General features: G+C 46.4%; 1 protein-coding gene across 2 annotated transcripts; it reads left to right on the plus strand.

Annotated features, from left to right (window-relative positions):
* The first annotated feature begins 49 nt into the window (after positions 1–49).
* Positions 50–18,674, plus strand: PLOD1 (procollagen-lysine,2-oxoglutarate 5-dioxygenase 1). 2 transcript variants are annotated; one of them, XM_027736391.2, is made up of 19 exons: positions 50–921; positions 6,628–6,719; positions 7,316–7,452; positions 8,069–8,232; positions 8,454–8,566; positions 9,849–9,912; positions 10,572–10,669; positions 10,995–11,096; positions 11,200–11,331; positions 11,705–11,826; positions 12,509–12,613; positions 13,065–13,190; positions 13,960–14,101; positions 14,600–14,713; positions 14,987–15,052; positions 15,382–15,486; positions 15,862–16,008; positions 16,316–16,441; positions 16,710–18,674. In XM_027736391.2, the coding sequence occupies exons 1-19, from the start codon at positions 858–860 to the stop codon at positions 16,863–16,865; spliced, it is 2,175 nt and encodes a 724-aa protein (XP_027592192.1). In that variant the 5' UTR covers positions 50–857; the 3' UTR covers positions 16,866–18,674. The 2 variants fall into 2 exon arrangements, with proteins under 2 accessions (XP_027592192.1, XP_027592191.1); XM_027736390.2 differs by lacking the exon at positions 50–921 and adding an exon at positions 2,646–2,939.
* Position 18,675: the final 1 nt, after the last annotated feature.

The raw sequence follows: 18,675 nt of genomic DNA on the forward strand, positions 1-18,675 counted from the left end.
GGCGGCGCTTTTGCGGCGCTTTTGCGGCGCTTTTGCGGCGCTTTGCGACGGCCGCGCGCGCCGCCCCCTCGGGGCGGGCGGGGACGGGAGAGAGACCCGGCCCGGCCCTACCGGGACCCCCCTGCACCGGGACCCCCCGGCCCTGAGCCCTCCCGGCTCCGGGACCTCTGTCAGCTCCCGACCCCGCCGGCTGCCGACCCGCCGGCTCCGACTCACTCAGTTCCGGGACACCCCCCCCGGGTTCCGACCCACGCGGCTCCGGGAGGGCCCCGGGACCGGGACTCTCTGGCTCTGACCCGCCCTGTCTCCAGCCCCCTCAGCGCCGGGGTGCCCCCCCTGTCTTCCAAACCCGCCGGCTCCTGGAGCCCCGGCACCGGGAACCCTTCCCCGCTCCGGGTATCCCCCGGTCCCGGATTTCCTCCCCTGCCCCGCTCCCGGTGCGATGTCCGCGGGTGTCCTCGGGCAGCTCCAGCCCAGGGCTGATGTTCTGTGTTCTGTGTCTCCGCCCGGGTCACTGCACCGATGGAAAAGGCCTGGAGGGGATTTCCGTAATTCCAGTGTCATTCACTGCCGTTACCACGGCAGAGACCGTGCGGGAAAGCGAGTCATGTTCTATCACACCCTGTAGTAAATAGAGGAACAAACTTAGTGACGCGACTGAGATGTGCACGGGAAAGCTTTGTATCCCGCGCAGCGCTCCGGAGACACAAGAAGACACACAGTTTCGAGGAAGTCAGACAAACACTGTGACTTAAAACTGTGAAATTCTCGACCAGGTTGAGCCAGTGAACCAGCTCAGTGAAGGGAACGGACGAGACACATTCTTCATTTATTCCTGCAAATGAATATTTGAATGAATGCAAATGAATATTCCTGCAAAATCCTGTTTGGTTTTGGAAGGAGCTCTGGAATCCCAAAAGGGTGGGTGAGACTCCATCCCCTGCAGGTTTCGGTGGGGCTGGTGCTGCCTCAGAAGCCCCGGTGTGTTTTGAGGCTGCACAAAAAACGGAGCTCTGAGCCTTCCAGTTTTTAGGAAGTTGCTGCTCCGCCTGGAGCACGTGTTGCACGTACTCATGGAACATCTGCACTGGCAGCTGGCTCTGTTTAAAAAGACAGGCACCGACTGCAGCCAGAGAGCACAGAGCAGTGCAAACACAGAGGGGGGAAATGAAATGCGCTCGCTGGGCTGGCAGAGTTGCAGAATGCAAACAGAGCTGTCACACAGCGACGGGCTGGGTACAGCAGCACAAACAATGAGGCATTCATGATTTCCAGTGTGCAAAACCGCTTTGGTTTCAGACTGGAGAGATTTAACTTCTTCAAAATGAGAAACTTGCAATTTTAAAAACCCGTGTTGAGTCCCAGCTCTCAGTCTGAGGTCTGAAGGGAAAGTGCTGAGCATCTTTGCTGTGGCTCCTGGCTTAAAGTGTTGAAGCTGCTACAGATTTATCAGGGCCTGCAAAGTACTGAAGAAATCTAAAGTGAAAATCTGGGGGTTTTTCCTTTTCTTTTCTTTCCTTTTTTTTTTTTTTTCAAATTAAAAAAAAAATTATTTAGAGAAACTGGCAGCTTTGCAAAAGGAAGTGTCCCGAAATCACTATTTTAGAGAGAACTAATATTTCCTTGGGTTGTTGCCTGTAGTACATCACTTGAGCACGAGGCCTGTTCTGTTTTCCTGGTAATTATGAGGGAATTACTACTTCAGGGAAAGGGAATGGAAGGAAAAGTGCTTTGAACACACCCAAGAATATTCCCAGTGAACAAATTGTAATGGGAGTTCTTCGGGATGATGCTGTTATGAAGCGCAGAGAATATCCATTAGCTACAATCTGGCCTTTCTAGTGTGCTTTATTTTTTCTCCTCTAAGAACATACCTTCTTGGGTTTGTTTTGAAAATCCAAATCCTGTGATATCTGTGATTTCTGTTAATTTAAAGAGCTGGTTTGCTGACAGGCCTCATGTAAGGTCTGTGTCAGTGGTAGATCCTCAGGCTCTAAAGGGTTTCCCTACATCTAAACCTTACACTCACTGAAGTGTAAAAGCGACCCTAAAGCAAATGTTAAAAAAGGTGTAATTTTTTAAGAGGGGATTAATTTGCCCGTTCTCAAATATTGGCAGAATGAACTAGAAAAAGATGCCTAGATAAGTCATCGGGGCTAGAGCAAGAAAACCCAGCACAAGGCCACAGAGACAAATGTAAGACTTAAAGACCTGTACACGGCCAGAGAAAACCAATCAGTGTAGGGAACAAAACCACTGCAGGTTCTGTGTTCACCAAGGAAATATGGGAGGCAACAGGTGGGAAGAAGGTGGGAAGGTGATATTTAATAAGGCTTCCAGTTTCCAGAGCTGTGCATAACGTTACGATCCATTCCTGGTTTGCTTTTCCTACATAAATGGCCATGTCAGCCCAGCTGCAGCCCAGCACCAGCTGAAGCTGCCCAGAGAGTGACTGACCCCTCTCCTCCTACGCGTTTGCTCAGTGCCTGTTTCTTCCCCGGCGTCCCACGGCCGGGGTGCCCCGCACGCCGCCCGGGTAAAGCCCCGGAGCTGCGGGATCAGGCCCCCGAGCTCCACGTCCCGGTGCTCCCTCTCTTCCCACCCGGCCCCGGCGCTCCCTCCCCCGCTCCCAGCCCGGCCCCAGCCGCCCGCCCGCCTCTCGCGGGGGCCGAGGCGGCCCGGGAGGAGGAGCCGCCTCCTCCCGCTTCCTCCGCCCGTCCCCGCCGGGCGGGTCTGGTGCGTGGCACAGCTCCGGCAGCCCCGGAGCCTCCCGGAGCCGCCCGCTCCGTCCCGCAGGCATCGCCCGCGCTCCGTGTGGGGGCTCCCGGCGCGGGGTCCGGGCGGGAAAGTCGCTTCCATGGTTGTCCCGGCGGTGCTGCTGCCCTGGGCGGTGCTGGCGCTGCTCGGGGCGGGGGGCGGCCGTGCCTCGCCGCAGGAAGGTAAGGGGGGCTCAGGGGGCACGGGGGGACGGGCGGCAGGGCTGAGGGACGGGCACAGCCCCGCGGTGCCGCCCCTGTCCCGCTGTCGCAGCCCAGGCTGAGCCCCGGGGCGGCACCTCGAGCCTCCCGCCGGGTCCCGAGGCAGCTCACGGCCGTGGGACACAGCCTGGCACGCCGGTTCATCCCGGCGAAGGACTCTCGGTCCCGGGGGTTGCATCCCACCTGGGTCAGCTCTCCCTGCTTTTGGACTTAGACGGTTCAAAAACAAGGTAAAGGGAGAGCTTTAGATCCCTGACTGTCCACGCTGTGACTCAAGATCCGGGATGCTCCTAAAATAACATCAGTTGGTAGAAACTCTGGAGCAGTTGGTAGAAGGGCAGAGCATTAGGGCAGCTACAATGTCAGCAGCACTGACAAAGGGCTTCACGCACTGTCACTCTGCCAAGAAGTTGGGATAATTATCTCTGTCTTCATTAGAGACGTGGCAATTAGGAGGAGATTTAATCTTGTTACCTAGAATATTTCCCTTCACAGCGTGATTCTGGTATAATTACCTTTACTATATATCTATTACTTAATACAGTTGCATGTATCCATGGGAGTGTTGGGAGTTCTTTAGCTATAGTGGCCTCACTGAAACAAAGAATCTCTCTGTGCTATCCTGCCTTCCTTGCACATCCCAAATCTTCCATGGTTTTGGTAAGGTTTTAGAGTGCACTAGAGCTAAAACTGAGGGCTGGGAAAGAGAATGAGGCATGTTGGTTAGGAAGAGGGATTTAGAATTAACTGCTTTCTGAACTCATCACTTCTGGTGTGACTCAAAGAAAAAAATGCCTCACCTTTGTCGTGCCTCAGCTTCCCCAGAGTAACGTGAGAGTAATGATATCTGTCTGCTCTCTTGGATGTTCTTTTAGATCTTTGTAAGATCTGAAGATCTAAGCATAGTTATTTATAGTTAATTGAATCTTTAAAAAATACTTCTGTAAAGTAAATTTAATGCAGAGATTATATTATCCACTACTAAATTGTGCACTGATTTTTTTCTATTTGATCTCCATATTAATGGTGTTTTTTTGGACACCATCTTAACAGGAAGTGGCACAGTAAGATTTCCCAAAGCACAGCCTAGGGATAAATTCATTCCTTGTCCTAAAATGCAGCTGCAGCTGTGCTTTCCCTGTCAACTCAGGGCTGAAGTAAATAACTTTAAATTTATTGTTCTGTTACTGAACTTGTCACTGATTTTTAATCTTCATAAAAGCTGAGAAGTTTACACAGCCTTTTCACTGTGATATTGACATCAGAGTTCCTGTTCTAGTGCTTTGTCCCTACAGGATACTTTTCATCTATAGAGCTCTAAAACCCTCACAAAAGTGGTAAATATCTTCTATTATTGTTCCACACATGGAAAAACAGAGGGAGAGCTGGATTGGCTCCTTGTTGCATAGCAGAGCTGGCAGTAGAGTGCAACTCCCCTGGTTCCTAAACCAGTGCTTGCTTCTTTAACCACCCCGTGTTTGTATGTTGCATCCATCCCATTATTAAATGTATTGATATGATTTTTAGTTGTCAGCATGGCCCAGGGAGCCTTTGGGCCCAGGAGGCCCAGCTTAGCTCAACAGGCTGCCATTTCTACATATGGAAAGTGACTGTGACATGGGAAATTGGGAAGTATCACTCTGATTTAGGATGTTTTAAAAAGCCCGCATGTGATACTGAAAGTAAAAAGCTTTACTGTTCTGTCCCTGGCAGTACCCATCAGCTGCACCAGTGTTCAGCAAAATCTTTGGGGAAGATAAAAAAGGGTTAAAGGAGAAGGAGTGGAGGCAGCATAGCTCAGCACAAGCTTCCAGTGCTGGGCTGAAGGAATGTCTCTGGGGATGGAAAGCTCTCGCTACTACAGAGTTCTCAGAACAGAGACTGAGCTTAGTGTCTCTCGGAGTCCTACCCCACAGACCAGGAATGAGAAGGGAATCTGTAACCTGGAATTCTGCTGGGGATGATAATTGTCTGTGCTGGCTTTTAGTGCTCCTCCGAGTTCACAAACTGCACGGAGGGATCTTTTCTGCCTTGGAAATAGGACACCACTTCCTGTGCATCTGTGCAGCCTTTAGTCATGTCCAGCAAACTTCTGGCAGTCAGATCATAAACAGTGTGTGGCTTTCTCGGGGTGGCAGCCTGAAAATGAATTAGTGATTTACTTAATGTGAGATGCCTGAGATTTGGGGCTGAAATAATTGCATAGCAGTCAGAGTTCTGTCGTTCCTGTTCCTTCTTTTATCATTATCATATGCTTTCTCCCCTCAGGTACTAGAATTTAAGGTTTGCCTTGACATTCCTGTCTGGCAAGCCCATGTTTTCCCTCCTTTTCCTTGGCAGTATGATCCTCACCTTCTCAGAAGCCATGAGCTCGGAGCTCTCATAAAGCTGCTGTGGCTTTCTACATGGCTAGAAACTGTAATGCCTTTAACATATTCCCTGAGGACATACATATTTTACTCATTTGTTTGCACCCTCTGACAGAGACTGGAGCGTGCTGGAGGAGCTGGATTAGGAATGCACTTCATGTGTCTGAAAATGTGCCTTTAAATCTGCACCAGTGCAAGATTCCTGTTCTTTTATTTGTCACTTCCTTTGTGAGCATGTCTAACAAAATACAATTAGAGCTGACCTATTGACTGTTCTCAATGTCCTCTCTTTTTATTCTGATGCAGGTACAGGATTAGGAGAATATTCTCTTTCTTCTTAACGTGGAGTCTTACACTTATTTTTCACTTTTGCTGCCTTTCCCAGGTCCAGCTCCTAGATCCTTCCTCTCTAAGACCAGACAGAATATCAGTTTGGGTACATTAGGAAGATACATCTGGTACATCCATTGAAAAAAAATCATTGTTCCAAAAAGAGCCTGCTGAGGCCAAGAAAATGTGCTTTCAGTTGTTCCTGGTATTTTTTGATGTTTAAATCGGATGGCCAGGATTTGCATTTAAGCACCGTTGCCAGAGCCTATACAAATTCCTACTTCAGCAAAACTGTTAGAGTGAAGCATAGCATTTTCATCATTGCAATGAGGAAACCAGAACTTCCCCATAAAAATCATATTCCAGTGGTACCACAGAGAAACTTCTGAAAGAGAACTTCAGGATTTCGCTTTGTCATTTTTAAGGGACTGGAAATAAAAAGCAAGTTTGGGAGGAGAATGCAAATGAAAGTTATAGCACAATTAAATTCACATTGAATATGTATGAAAAACTCTGGAAAACACCTCAGGAATGCAGTAGAAAATAGGAGCAGCCATATAGAGGGAATAATAACATTCAGGACTAATTTTGGTTTTCCCTACACCCAGTCAATGCTGAGTGACAAAAAAGCAGCTCTGTGGGGAACAGGAAACCAATACTGCACTAAATGGATGCCTTCCAAATGGGCATTCTGTAGTAGTTCTATTTTTTATCTTCAACTTTAATTTCCTTCATACTCTGTGTGAGAGAAGAGAATTGTAGCTTTCACTAGCAGGGCAAGAAACCACTTACTACTTTTTATTTTCTTTTTCTAGCTCCTGACTCAGGCAGTGAAATTGTATCTTTCCATAATCTCTTGTTTTATACCCAGGATCAAGTTAGGTGTGAAACAGCTGGTTATGGAAACAACACAAGCTGAATGTGTCTCTTGTGCTTTCCCCCTTGTGCAGAAAACCTGCTGGTTCTGACTGTTGCCACCAAGCAGACTGAGGGGTTCCAACGCTTCAGAAGATCAGCCCAGTTCTTCAACTACAAAGTCCAGGTGATGTCGAGGTGGTTGGTCAAAGGGAATTTTGAATTGTGGAAATGGATAAGGCCTGGCCATAAAATGATTAAATAAAAGCTCAAGAGAGGACACACCTACTGAACTGGCTGAAAAACACTGTGACTGGGGCATTTCTGTAGCAGTCTGTTATTCCATCCTGAGTGCTGGCTTGGGATGAGATCCATAACTCTGCTCAAGGGAGCCCCATGGCACTTTTCCATTATTCTACCAAAGCACACGGTACAGAACGTGCTCCTGTCCCTGTGGCTCAGAGTGCTTTGTTATTGTGCTACGTGTTACTCTGCCTGGCCAGCCCAGAGAGTGGATCAAAGGCTGATATATATATGTTTGTGTGTATATATATATATATATATATATGTATATATATATATGTGTATATATATATATGTATATATATGTATATGTATATATATGTATATATATATGTATATATATGTCTATAGTCCATTTGTCCTGGGGCTGTTATTTTTGCTGTGATTTGCACAGTTATCAGGACTGGTCAGGTTGGGGGTTCTGGTCCTTTCCTGTGAGCATTGCCCTGTTCAGGTGACCCTGTACCTGTCGTTGTGTAGGTGCTGGGGCTGGATGAGGAGTGGCAGGGTGGAGATGACCAGAATCCAGCTGGAGGTGGGCAGAAGGTCCGTCTCCTGAAAGCAGCTCTGAAGCAGTTTGGGGATAAGGAGGACCTGATCATCCTTTTTGTAGACAGGTAATGGTTGGAAAGAACTTGCCATGGTCTGAATCATAAGGCTGTTTGGACAGGAAGTGAACTGTGAAGTAGATTGCTTTTGAAAAGTGTGTCCAGACCTCTGGTTTTTTTCCCCTTGATTTCTCTGTAGTTGCCTGAGAATCACTTAGAGCTGCATCCGTGGCACTTGGGAAGGTCTCAGCAGAATAGGCTGGTTCCAACTCTTGCCTGATAGTGTTGTACCTGATCCTGCCATGGTGGAATTTGGCTGCCTGTAACTGCAGAGAATGAGCAGACAATTCCTCTGGAACTAGGCAGGCCTTTCTTACCAGAATTATTTGTTTTATAAGGTGAGGGAGGCTGCAGCACAATCCTGAGAGCCAAGAACTGGTCTGCCAGAGAAAAGTGAAGAGGAAAAAGGACAGTTTGGACTCTCAGTGTCTTTTCATATGCCCAGCGTATGAATAAGACTCTGCTTTAATTAGCTACAGTTACTTCACAAAAAAATGTAATACTGTGAAGCAGAACTAAAAGAAAGGGATTCCCAAAGAATTAGCTGTTTCTAGAAACTTTTCTCACTGACATGTTTTTCTGTCTCCATTCCTTTTTGTCCCTTTTTGTCTACCTCTTTCTCTAGCTATGACGTGCTCTTTGCTTCGGGCCCCACGGAACTGCTGAAGAAATTCAAACAAGCCAAGAGCAAGGTGGTTTTCTCAGCAGAGAACTACATCTACCCTGACAGAAAGTTGGAAGCCAAGTATCCTCAGGTGCGAGATGGAAAGCGCTTCCTGGGTTCTGGAGGTGAGACACAGAGCTGGCTTTCAGCTGAGAACCTCTTTCAACTTTCTTCTCCTATTTGGCCCTTGGGAGAAGTGGTGAACGAACTAAAAGCTGGTGTATCTCTGCTGCAACACAGGGTGTAGTGAGAATTCATGTGAGAGAAGTGAGAGTACAGGTATAGAGGAGTTATTCCACTTTTTGGTCATCTGGGATGAAATGCCTCTTCATTCTTATTCCCACAGGCTTCATAGGTTATGCTCCAAACCTGAAGAAGCTTGTGGAGGAGTGGAAAGGAGAGGATGATGACAGTGACCAGCTCTTCTATACAAACATCTTCTTGGATCCAGAAAAAAGAGTAGGTGTATATAGATTTTGAGAGCCTGAAAATTTGCATTCTAGCCAGTATCCCCATGTTCTGTTATTAGCAGTTTATATCTTTAAGCTTAAAATATGAATGGGAAAAGAGATGACTTGAAATTTCCATGACTGGAAGCTCATACCAACCTCCTCCCAAGGGATGTGAAACCCCTGAGTGCAGTGCTGACTTAGAGATATCCAACCTAGCACTGAAGTACATTATAGGTAAATGCCATGTGACATCCTACAGAAGCCTGGAATGGACCCTGGAAGCAGCACTGCTATTCCAGCACCATGTGGTGCACTGGCTGAAGCATCCAGCCCATGAGTCATTCTGGGTCTGCTGTCCCTGCCCAGTTGTGCATTACACAGGCCAGTGTGTCCCTGAGACACCACAAATGCACAGGAACTAAGAACTCAAACTGTAACAGCCATTTACAAACAAGAGGAAACATTTGTATTGAGGAACTGCTTTCACACTGACTAGAGAAAGAGTTGCAGTTTTTTACCAGCAGGGCTGGTAGAAAATTCAGATCAGCTGGACTTTTTTAGTTCCCTAAATCCAAGTATGGCCTGTGATAATTTAACATGAACAGTTCCTTTAATGTTCTCATCTGCAGTTCTGGCCCTATGCCCTGCAAGGGCTGAGTAATTCCCCTGCCTTGGCACTCAGAAAGTGGATGTTAGCACCCTGCTGTCCTTCCCAGTAATGGCTCTTAATGGATGCCTGCAGGGACATGGAACTCTGTTAAGTCACAGCTGCATTTTAGTCTGACCCAGTCAGAGTGTGACTTGCAGCAGGGGATAAAAACAAAGATTGCACAAGCTGGCCTTGCACCCTACTGTGCTCTGGTTTGGCACTGGTACCTGAGGCAATGCTTGGGTAACACTTGCCCTAGGGATAGATGGCAAGAAACTCTCCACAGCAGATGGTTTTGCTATCTTGGCATTCCCCTGTGTTATCTGTGGGGTTTATATAGCTATGTGCAGGTGCACTTTATTCATATGCTGGAGATTTATTGATATACCCACAGCAGCTTTAAAGTGTCTTCTTTTTTTTGCACAGTTTTTGCCTAATAGAATATATTCAAATTGTTTTAGAAAATGGTGAATTGTCCCAGATTCGAGTGAAAATGATGATTATCTGGGAGTGTTTTAGATTTCAGGGCTTGGAGAGTTTGCAAATGATTATAGGAATGGGATATATCTTCGCTCAGCATGTAAAGAATGGATGCCCCCCTGTGTTCTAATTAAGGTTATTTATCTCATTCTTTTAAAAGGAAAGTATCAACATCAGTCTAGACCAAAGAAGCCGGATCTTCCAAAACCTAGACGGAGCATTAGGTGAGATGGGAGAGGGAAGGTCATTTCTCCTTGGAATGAAACTGCAAATTGATACCAGAAATAAACTTGTGGCTGAAGGGATTGTATTTCAGAAATGCCTGTCCCTGCAGAATAAGCTTCAGTAAAAGCCTCTGCCAGAGTTCTGGGATTTGTTTGGAATTCCACTGTGACCAACTAGGTTCTCACTGCAATTCCTTCTCCACTTGAGGGAATGCAGGTCAGGTTTTTCATCTTACACCTCCTTTGCCACTTTGATCTCCAGGCATGTCGGATTGCATTAGCCTTGGGGATTGAAACTGGGAGGGACTTCCAGTGCAAGTAAAAACACACAGCCCTGCCCAGGGCTTGCCTGTCTTTCCGCTTCAGAACCCTGCTGGAATGCCAGGGGAGGTGAGAAGCAGCCACGGGGGGCCTGGGAGCAGTCACTGATTGTAATGCAAAGATGCATCATTGTCCAGTTTCCCAGCCATCCTGTTACCTCACAGAATCACTCTGAACACTTTTTTCTTCTTTCTAGTTATGGTCTGTAGCCCTTAAACTGCCTGTGCACAGTTATCCATATCCATGCTTTCATCTTTCAGTGGTTTCTCAGTAGAAATGAGGGGTTGTGCTGCTAATTATCAATAAAAGCATTAACATGCTGGCGATGTCATTTCCAGATGAGATAGTCATGAAGTTTGAAAACTCACGAGTGAGAGCAAGAAACTTGTTATATGACACCCTGCCTGTGGTGATTCATGGAAATGGACCCACCAAGGTAAGTGGACCTCTTGAGAGAAAGATTTGGTCTGTGTTTGTTGCAAAGTGACCCTTTAGGCTTGATGGATCTGGTTACTGTCTTCACATTTATTGACTGTCCCTGTGTCCACTTGTATTTGAGAAATAATAAGTGGTCCAGGTCCATGGCAGGTCCAGGTCTGGTTCAAAGACCCATGTGTAATTGGACCCTCAGGCTATGGTGCTTCAGATTCTTTAGTTCCCGGAGAAGGTAAATGGAGCTGAAATGTGGTCTTACAGTGGGGTTGCACACAAAGAAACTCCCCTGCCCTGTAATACAAAATATTGCAAATTGCCTTTTGCAGCTGCAGCTGAACTACCTGGGAAACTACATTCCTCAAGTGTGGACATTTGAGACTGGCTGCACTGTGTGTGATGAAGGTCTGCGAAGCCTCACAGGGTTTAAGGTAAGGCTTGATGTGTCTGTTCAAAGCTTCAAAGACAAGTCTTAAAATGGGATCTGATGTGGAACTCGAGTCACCACTTCTCTCCTCTCCTCTCTGGATGCAGGATGAGGCACTGCCAATGATCCTGATTGGCATTTTCATCGAGCAGCCCACCCCATTCCTCTCCCAGTTTTTCTTACGTCTTCGTAACCTCCATTACCCGAAGCAACGAATCCAGCTCTTCATTCACAACAGTGTAAGTGAAGATGGCCTGTGATGGTCTTAGCAAATGTAGGGAAAATGTACACCTTCCTTGTACTCTAGGCACCTTTGCAACCTTGGGCTAGACTTAGTGCCATGGTCTAGTAACCACGGTGGTAGTGGATCAAGGGTTGGACTTGATGATCTCAGAGGTCCCTTCCAACCTGGCTGATTCTGTGATTCTATAATTCCAGCCTCTGTAAGCCCAGTAGTTATCTGCAATGGCACCTATAAGATAGCTCTGTCCAGCTGTAAAGATATGGAATTGGGAAGAGCTGTTGCCCATCTGGTTTGGCATTTTCAAGAACAGGAGGCTGAGTGGCCTGGGATGAGCCCATCTTACCCATTTTTCCTTATTTTTGGCATAGGAGGAACATCACTTGATGGAAGTGGACTCTTTTGTAGAAGAGCACGGCAAAGAATATCTCTCTGTCAAGGTGATGGGGCCAGATGATGAGGTGGAGAATGCTGAGGCACGTAACTTGGGCATGTAAGTGAAGAGGCCACATGTGATGGCTGGCAGAGTCAGCCCCTGTCCAAACTAAGACATTTGTTTTTTTTCTGAGGATCATCCCTGTCAAGTGATTGCTTTTCTTTTTTTCAGTCCCCCTTTTCTTTCAGTTTTTCTAGCACTAACTCCCATGCCCTTACATATTGGGGAAAAAAATCAACTTTGATACCAGCTTTATCTCTCCACTTTCAGAGACTAAGTTCTCACTGGTCCTTTGATCTGGCAGAAGGATAATCCTGTACCTCCCACATGTCATCTACATGCCCAGCCATAGATCACAAACAATATGCACTTGTATCTCTGGAGAGGAGGAGTGTAGTAGTAAAACTAAGAGCTAGTGGAAGAGTATCTCCCTGTCTGTGACCAGGAGATGTTTGAGCTCTGGTGTGGATTTGTGCCAACTGTAAATGGGAACCTCTCCAGTTTGTGCTGAGGAAACAGTTTGGTAAATGTGATTTTGGCTGTGTGTCTGTCTGCTGTTGGATACTGAATCTGATGTGCTTGTGCTATGCTGGTCCCCTGGGTTGTTACATTAAATTGAACTTTTCTGAACACCCAGAACACCTTTAGACTACAAGGTGAAGGAATTCCTGTGTTCTGTCCCTTGTTTTGCTCTGTTTTAAGAGGATTTTGGTGTGACTTTTCTCTTCTCTGGCTGTAGGGATTTGTGCAGGAATGATCCTGACTGTGACTATTACTTTAGCCTGGATGCTGAGGTAGTTCTGAAGAACACAGAGACTCTGAGGATCCTGATCGAACAGAACAAGTGAGTTCTTTGGTCTGAGCAATCCTTAGTGGTCATCTCACACAAGGAATGCTGTGAACTCTTTTATCACTGAGATGTGTAAGGCACCAGGAGAACTGTGTCAGAGATGGAATGTTAGACAAACACCTCTTAGGTGTTGGGGTTTTTTTACATTGCAGTTGTAGTCCCTGGATTTTAGGCAGGGGATGTAAATCATCCTCATTTTTGTCTTTATATAATCAGTAGAACAAATCAGATTCTAAGAGACCTGGTGCAGGGTGCAGTTAGAGAGGAGATTGGGACCATACTTGCCCTTTCTTATATGGAATTTTATTCCAACAGAGTTAAGGAGACACCAACTCTGTAAGTGAGGAAGAATATAGCTGTTACAGTCCTGTGGTTTGTAAATATTTTCCTTTTCTTCTTGTGGTAACATCCTGTCCTGCAATTCCTTTCCCTTTCATGCTGCCAGGCTGGTGATTGCCCCTCTGGTGAGCCGGCATGAGAAGCTGTGGTCCAACTTCTGGGGAGCTCTGAGCCCTGATGGATACTATGCCCGCTCAGAAGATTATGTGGATATTGTTCAAAGGCGGAGGGTGTGAGTATGCAAAGAGCTTTTCCCTGATATAATCCCTCAGATGTAAAGCTTGTTGCAGCACATGATCATCAAACTGGCTGCTGTCAAAGAACCAGAGAGCACAACTGTCTGTGTGTGTAGGAAAGGAAGTGTCTGCTGTGTGTTCTCCCCTGAGCAGAGATAATGAGATTTCTTATGATCAGAGTAAGGATTTGAGAGTCCTGACACTGCTGAAATCACTTCATTTTACTCATGTCATGTTTTCCCACCTATGGATTATAGTTAGTGTGACCCCTACAATCCTGTAAAGTGCTGTTTAATCTCTTTCAGATAAATCTTCATAAAATACCATGTGATCCTTGAATGGAATATTCACAAAATAGAATTGTTGATTCATTCATATTCTTGAGGGGCCTTTTTTTTTATAGGCCATTATATGTGCAATACATGCTGGAAATCAGCTTATGCACTTTTGGCCAGTTCAGTTTCTTTAAATCACTGGAAAAAATATGTTGATCTCTCTGGGAAGAGATTCAAGCCATTAATTATGTCCCCAGCAAAAGCACACAGTAGCAATTAATTGCTTTCACAGTGGACTAGCATTTGTGCAGCTTAAAAGCTCTGAGCAATATAAGCAATTTTTTTCTGGAACGACAATCCCTGTTGGTATGGTTTCTCCCTACGGTTCTGAGTTGGCTCTTTCAGGCAAGTCTGGCTGCCATCCTGTCAAGTCCAGCAATTTCTGTCTTAGTGGTATTTCAGGTCTCACTGTGCTTTCCCTGTGTTTCAGGGGGCTTTGGAACGTTCCCTACATCAGCAGCGTTTACATGGTTAAAGCCAAGGCGCTGCGCTCGGAGCTTGACCGGGAAGATCTTTTCCACAGTGGCAAACTGGATGCTGACATGGCTTTCTGCCACAACGTTAGGAATCAGGTCAGTCCAGGAGAGAGGCTGGCAGGGAGAGCTGCATGCCAAGGTGGAGGGTGCAAGATTAAGGAGTTCCAAGGCATTCAGCTCTGCCGGGCAGGGGACGGGGTGAACTGGCACTAGTCAGTGCTGGGCAGACTTTGGAACAGTGTGGGATTTCTGTCCTGCTGTGAAACCACACGAAGCCAGGGACCACTAAATGTGGATAACATTTTTGTTCTTGGGCCTATTCAGGCCTGTTCTAAATGGAAATGACACGGTAAGAAGGAAGAACCTAATCTCACAGCAGCTATTCTGCTCGGCCTCCAGCCCTGGCTGACAAGAGACAGAATTACTGTCTCTGGCTATAGCCTTTCGGAGCTCCTCATATCCAGGGTGGAAATTTAACTGAAGGGCCACAGCAGGAAGAATGAGTAAATTAACACCTTGGAGAACTGTCAGTGCTTATATTTCATGGTGGCTCACAGAAATGCAAGGCCTTGACAGTCTTCCTCTGTCCTACAGGGAGTCTTTATGTACCTGACAAACCGGCACCAGTTCGGACACATCCTGTCCCTGGAGAATTACCAGACAACTCACCTCCACAACGACCTCTGGCAAATATTCAGCAATCCTGAGGTGAGACAACCTGCATGCTCAGCAGGCACAGCACTGTTGCATGGGAATATCTGATGATTTGCTTCACCAGTACGGGAGGTCCAGGCTTTGTAATAATGATGTCTCTCAGGTGGGATGAGGAGCGCAGTCACAGAATTTAAAGAGAGGGTGTTTATGAGATTCATAGCATCTGGATCTTCAAAGCCTGTGAAAACTGCATGAGTGCCTGTCCTTTCATTGCCTCTTTAAGCAGGCCCCCCAGAAATGACTGGTTTGCTTATCTTCTGTCTGCAGGACTGGAGAGAAAAGTACATCCATGAAAACTACACAGCAGCTCTGAAGGGGAAATTGGTAGAAATGGTAAGAAAACATCACTCATCCATCACAATGGGAGATCAGCATCGGGACAATGTTTGTATCATTACTATTGTCATTCTTGGGAAGAAGCAGTTCAGCACAGGGAGCATGACCTTGAAAGTATTTTTAGAGCCAAATCCTTCTCCTGGAAGTACATCTCCAGCTCTCTTAAGTGGAAATGGGGCACATAAATCAGAAGACAAATTTCTATCCTCAATATTTTAGTGTCTTTCCACTTGAACTGACTCAGTCTGCACTCAGTTTAGCCTTACTCCTTTTGCCTCAAGCACCTGTCCTTGTTTCTGCTGTTCTCACCTGTTTGCTTTCTGCAGCCCTGCCCAGATGTTTACTGGTTCCCCATATTCACTGACACTGCCTGTGATGAGCTGGTGGAAGAAATGGAACATTATGGCCAGTGGTCCACAGGTGACAACACGGTAAGTAAAGCAGGAGCTCTTTGAGTTTTGGGTCCTGCTTTTATCTGTGCATATTTGGTGGCAGCTGTGCCTCCTATGGGAAGGCATTAGATCCCACAGTTAAACCAGGAAACTGGAGACGACACCCTAATTTTGTTCTTAAATGTGAATTAATTTTTGAGTCCTCTTTAGTGTCCTCTGAAGATACAGTGTTCAGCCTTCATAATGGCAATATTGTTTCCCTTAGGTTTTAATTATTGTCTGAAATGAGTTTTCCATCCTGCAAACTGTGATAAGTAAACATCCTATTTATTTGTAGTTACCAGAAACAAGTGCTTTTCATTCCTGAACTCCAGGATTCCCATCCTTATGGGTATTTCTGTGATTCTATTTCAGGACAGCAGAATACAAGGAGGATATGAGAATGTCCCAACTATTGACATACACATGAACCAAATTGGCTTTGAAAGAGAATGGTATAAGTTTCTTCTGGACTATATTGCACCCATCACAGAGAAACTGTACCCAGGGTACTACACCAAGGTATGTGCACCTGAGCATCAAAACTGGCCAGCTTCTGATCACCTCTTCCAGTTGCAGCTTTGTGCAAAGACTGCAAGAATCCTCTAGGAATACACATACTTTTTCCTAGTGTGGGGGGACTGACCCTGGAGCGTGACATAAGTATGAGCATTAGGAAATATGCAATTTCCCAGGCATTCTCCTGCCTGGTCGCTGCCTTTCTCCCTTAGCAGTGGAATGCAGTTTCAGTGTTACACCCTGCTCTGCAGCTCAGCAGCCAAGGACCACTACAGCCCCGTAACAGTGCCCTTTGTTCTTCTCTCCTCAGACTCAGTTTGAACTGGCCTTTGTGGTTCGCTACAAACCCGACGAGCAGCCGTCCCTGATGCCCCACCATGACGCCTCCACCTTCACCATCAACATTGCCCTGAACCGAGTTGGGATAGACTATGAGGTGAGTGCCAGTGGGGCAGGAATGCAGCACAGCCTCTGGAGCAGTCCAGGCAGCTGAAAACCCTTTCCTTATCCACATCTGGCTTCTTCACACTAAGGACTGCAATTTTTGACTGGGCTAGGGTAGGAAGGAGAATTCTGAATGCATCAGAACAGAGGGGATTCTCCAAACACCTTCTCACATTTTCAGAAGGGCTGTCAGGAGAAGGCAGAGGCCCTTTCCCTGAGGTGCTTCTTCCAAGCTGACGTGTCTCTTGTGTTCCCATCAGGGAGGAGGCTGCCGGTTCCTGCGCTACAACTGCTCCATCCGAGCTCCACGGAAAGGATGGACCCTCATGCACCCGGGACGCCTGACCCACTACCACGAAGGGCTCCCAACCACCAAAGGGACTCGTTATATCGCAGTGTCCTTTCTTGACCCCTAGAGCATTGCTTCCCAGCAAGGACCTTTCCCTGGCCCTGCTCACTGCTGACTCTGAGTGGAAACAGGGAATGCTGCTGAGAGTTTCTAAGGCATTGTTCAAAGGTATTTGGATATTGATTTTTAATGGTATTTTAAGACTCCACTACTGGAAGATCTCCCTCTCTGATACTGCAGGTAATATCTAGGAATATTGCTGCAGAATTGCGAAGGAGATTTTGTGCCTTCATTTTTGATTCTGCTCCTCATCCGCTGTTTCTTGGAAGTGCCATTTACTTGAACCTTCTATCACGGAATGGTTGGCTTTAAAAAATGCTTTCCTGGACTGGAAATCCAGCTTTTTGGAGGCAAGTCACAAGCTGGAAGCCTGTTTTCATCTACAGCATATACAGGACTGGATGTTAGATGATAATTCCTGGACAGTATTCCAAATACAAAGCAATCAGGGAGCTGACTCCAGCAGTTATAAGAGTTAAATGTCACACCAGATGAAACTCAGCAGTAAGAGCCTGAAGATCATCTGATTCCTTACCTCTTTGCAGTTCTTGCAAGCCTATCACAAAGTTCAAAGCAGCAGCAGTGGCAATATAGGTACTTCTGATCAACTGAAGGAAGGTCCTCTAATGATGCTTTACCTCTGGGATTAGACTGAAGAGATAAGACAGCCTCCCTACCTTTTGTTTCTGCAGCTAAGAGCAGCAGGGATACCCACACACATTCAGACCACCTCAGTCTGTGAAGATCAGATCTAAGAAAGGGAAGTCTGGGAACAACTGCATCAGTCAGAAGGGCTTCGCTGTGGAATTGTCTCTGTTCTTTACCATGTTAAGATTGTCAAAACCTCTGATCAATCTCTGGATAACATCCCAGAGGTCCTGGTGGTGTTTGGTGGCCTCATTCCAATTGTCAGAGATTGTTTTGGTCATTTTCTTTGATGGCCCATTCACATTAGGTGTAAAGAGCTGTTCTCTCGTTCTTAGGGGAAATAATTATTCAGCGTTTCTATTATTTAAGATTGCAAACCAAAACACTCCACTGCAGACAGTTCTCCAGTGGGGTCGAGGCTGATAGAAATGAGTGGTTGGGAAGTGCTGAGAGATTGTGATGAACTAGTAGGTGTAAAAATCTATCAAGAGTAGTACCATGGTTAGAGAGGGAAGGGGAGAAACCTTTCCTGCCTGTGAGATCCCTGCTCTGCTTATCCCACACTGTTATGCTCTGGCTCTGCCAGACTAGTGCGTTTCACAAGCAGTAAATTCACATCATGATTGTCCTTAGGGGAAAAAAAAATCACCTTCCTCTTCATTGTCTGTGTCTGCAGCTTCTGCTGCCTGATTGTGAGGGGCAGAGCCCCTTCCTCGGGGACGGGTCACATTAATGTGGGCACAACAGCTTTACACGTGTAAGTTCGGGCAGGGAACTGCCTGCGGTTGGAATGTGCCTGAGGAAGGTGACAGAGCTTTTCCCACCGCTTTCCATGAGCTTTTTAGGTCTGTTTTGAGGCCACACACTCAGAGGTGCCTGGGGGAGAAAAATCCAGGCGGGGCGACCATTTGAGAAATAAAACTGTAATAAAACCTGTTAGGTGAAAGCCAGAGCTGTCTGTTACCAAACGAAGGGATTGATACGCCAAACGTTGAGATGTCCAAAAATGTGTACTATGTATTTATTCAGCAGTTGGGTTTTTGTTTGTTGTTTGTTTGGGGGGTTTTTTTTCCACTTATTTTGTTGTGTCTTTCCTCGTGCCGGTTCGGTGATCGGAGTTTTAACGAGCTGTACGAGGGAAACTCGCATTAAAAAACCCTTTCCCGTGT

This window comes from Pipra filicauda, unplaced genomic scaffold (assembly GCF_003945595.2).
Source record: "Pipra filicauda isolate LSUMZ 115617 unplaced genomic scaffold, ASM394559v2 scaffold47_size6085603_pilon, whole genome shotgun sequence".
NCBI lineage: Eukaryota > Metazoa > Chordata > Aves > Passeriformes > Pipridae > Pipra > Pipra filicauda.

Coding starts and splice junctions, on each gene's coding strand:
- PLOD1 (XM_027736390.2), top strand. CDS start 2,858: ATGGTTGTCCCGGCGGTGCTGCTGCCCTGGGCGGTGCTGGCGCTGCTC. Junction 6,720..7,315: donor TCTTCAACTACAAAGTCCAG/GTGATGTCGAGG, acceptor GTCGTTGTGTAG/GTGCTGGGGCTGGATGAGGA. Junction 8,233..8,453: donor GCGCTTCCTGGGTTCTGGAG/GTGAGACACAGA, acceptor TTATTCCCACAG/GCTTCATAGGTTATGCTCCA.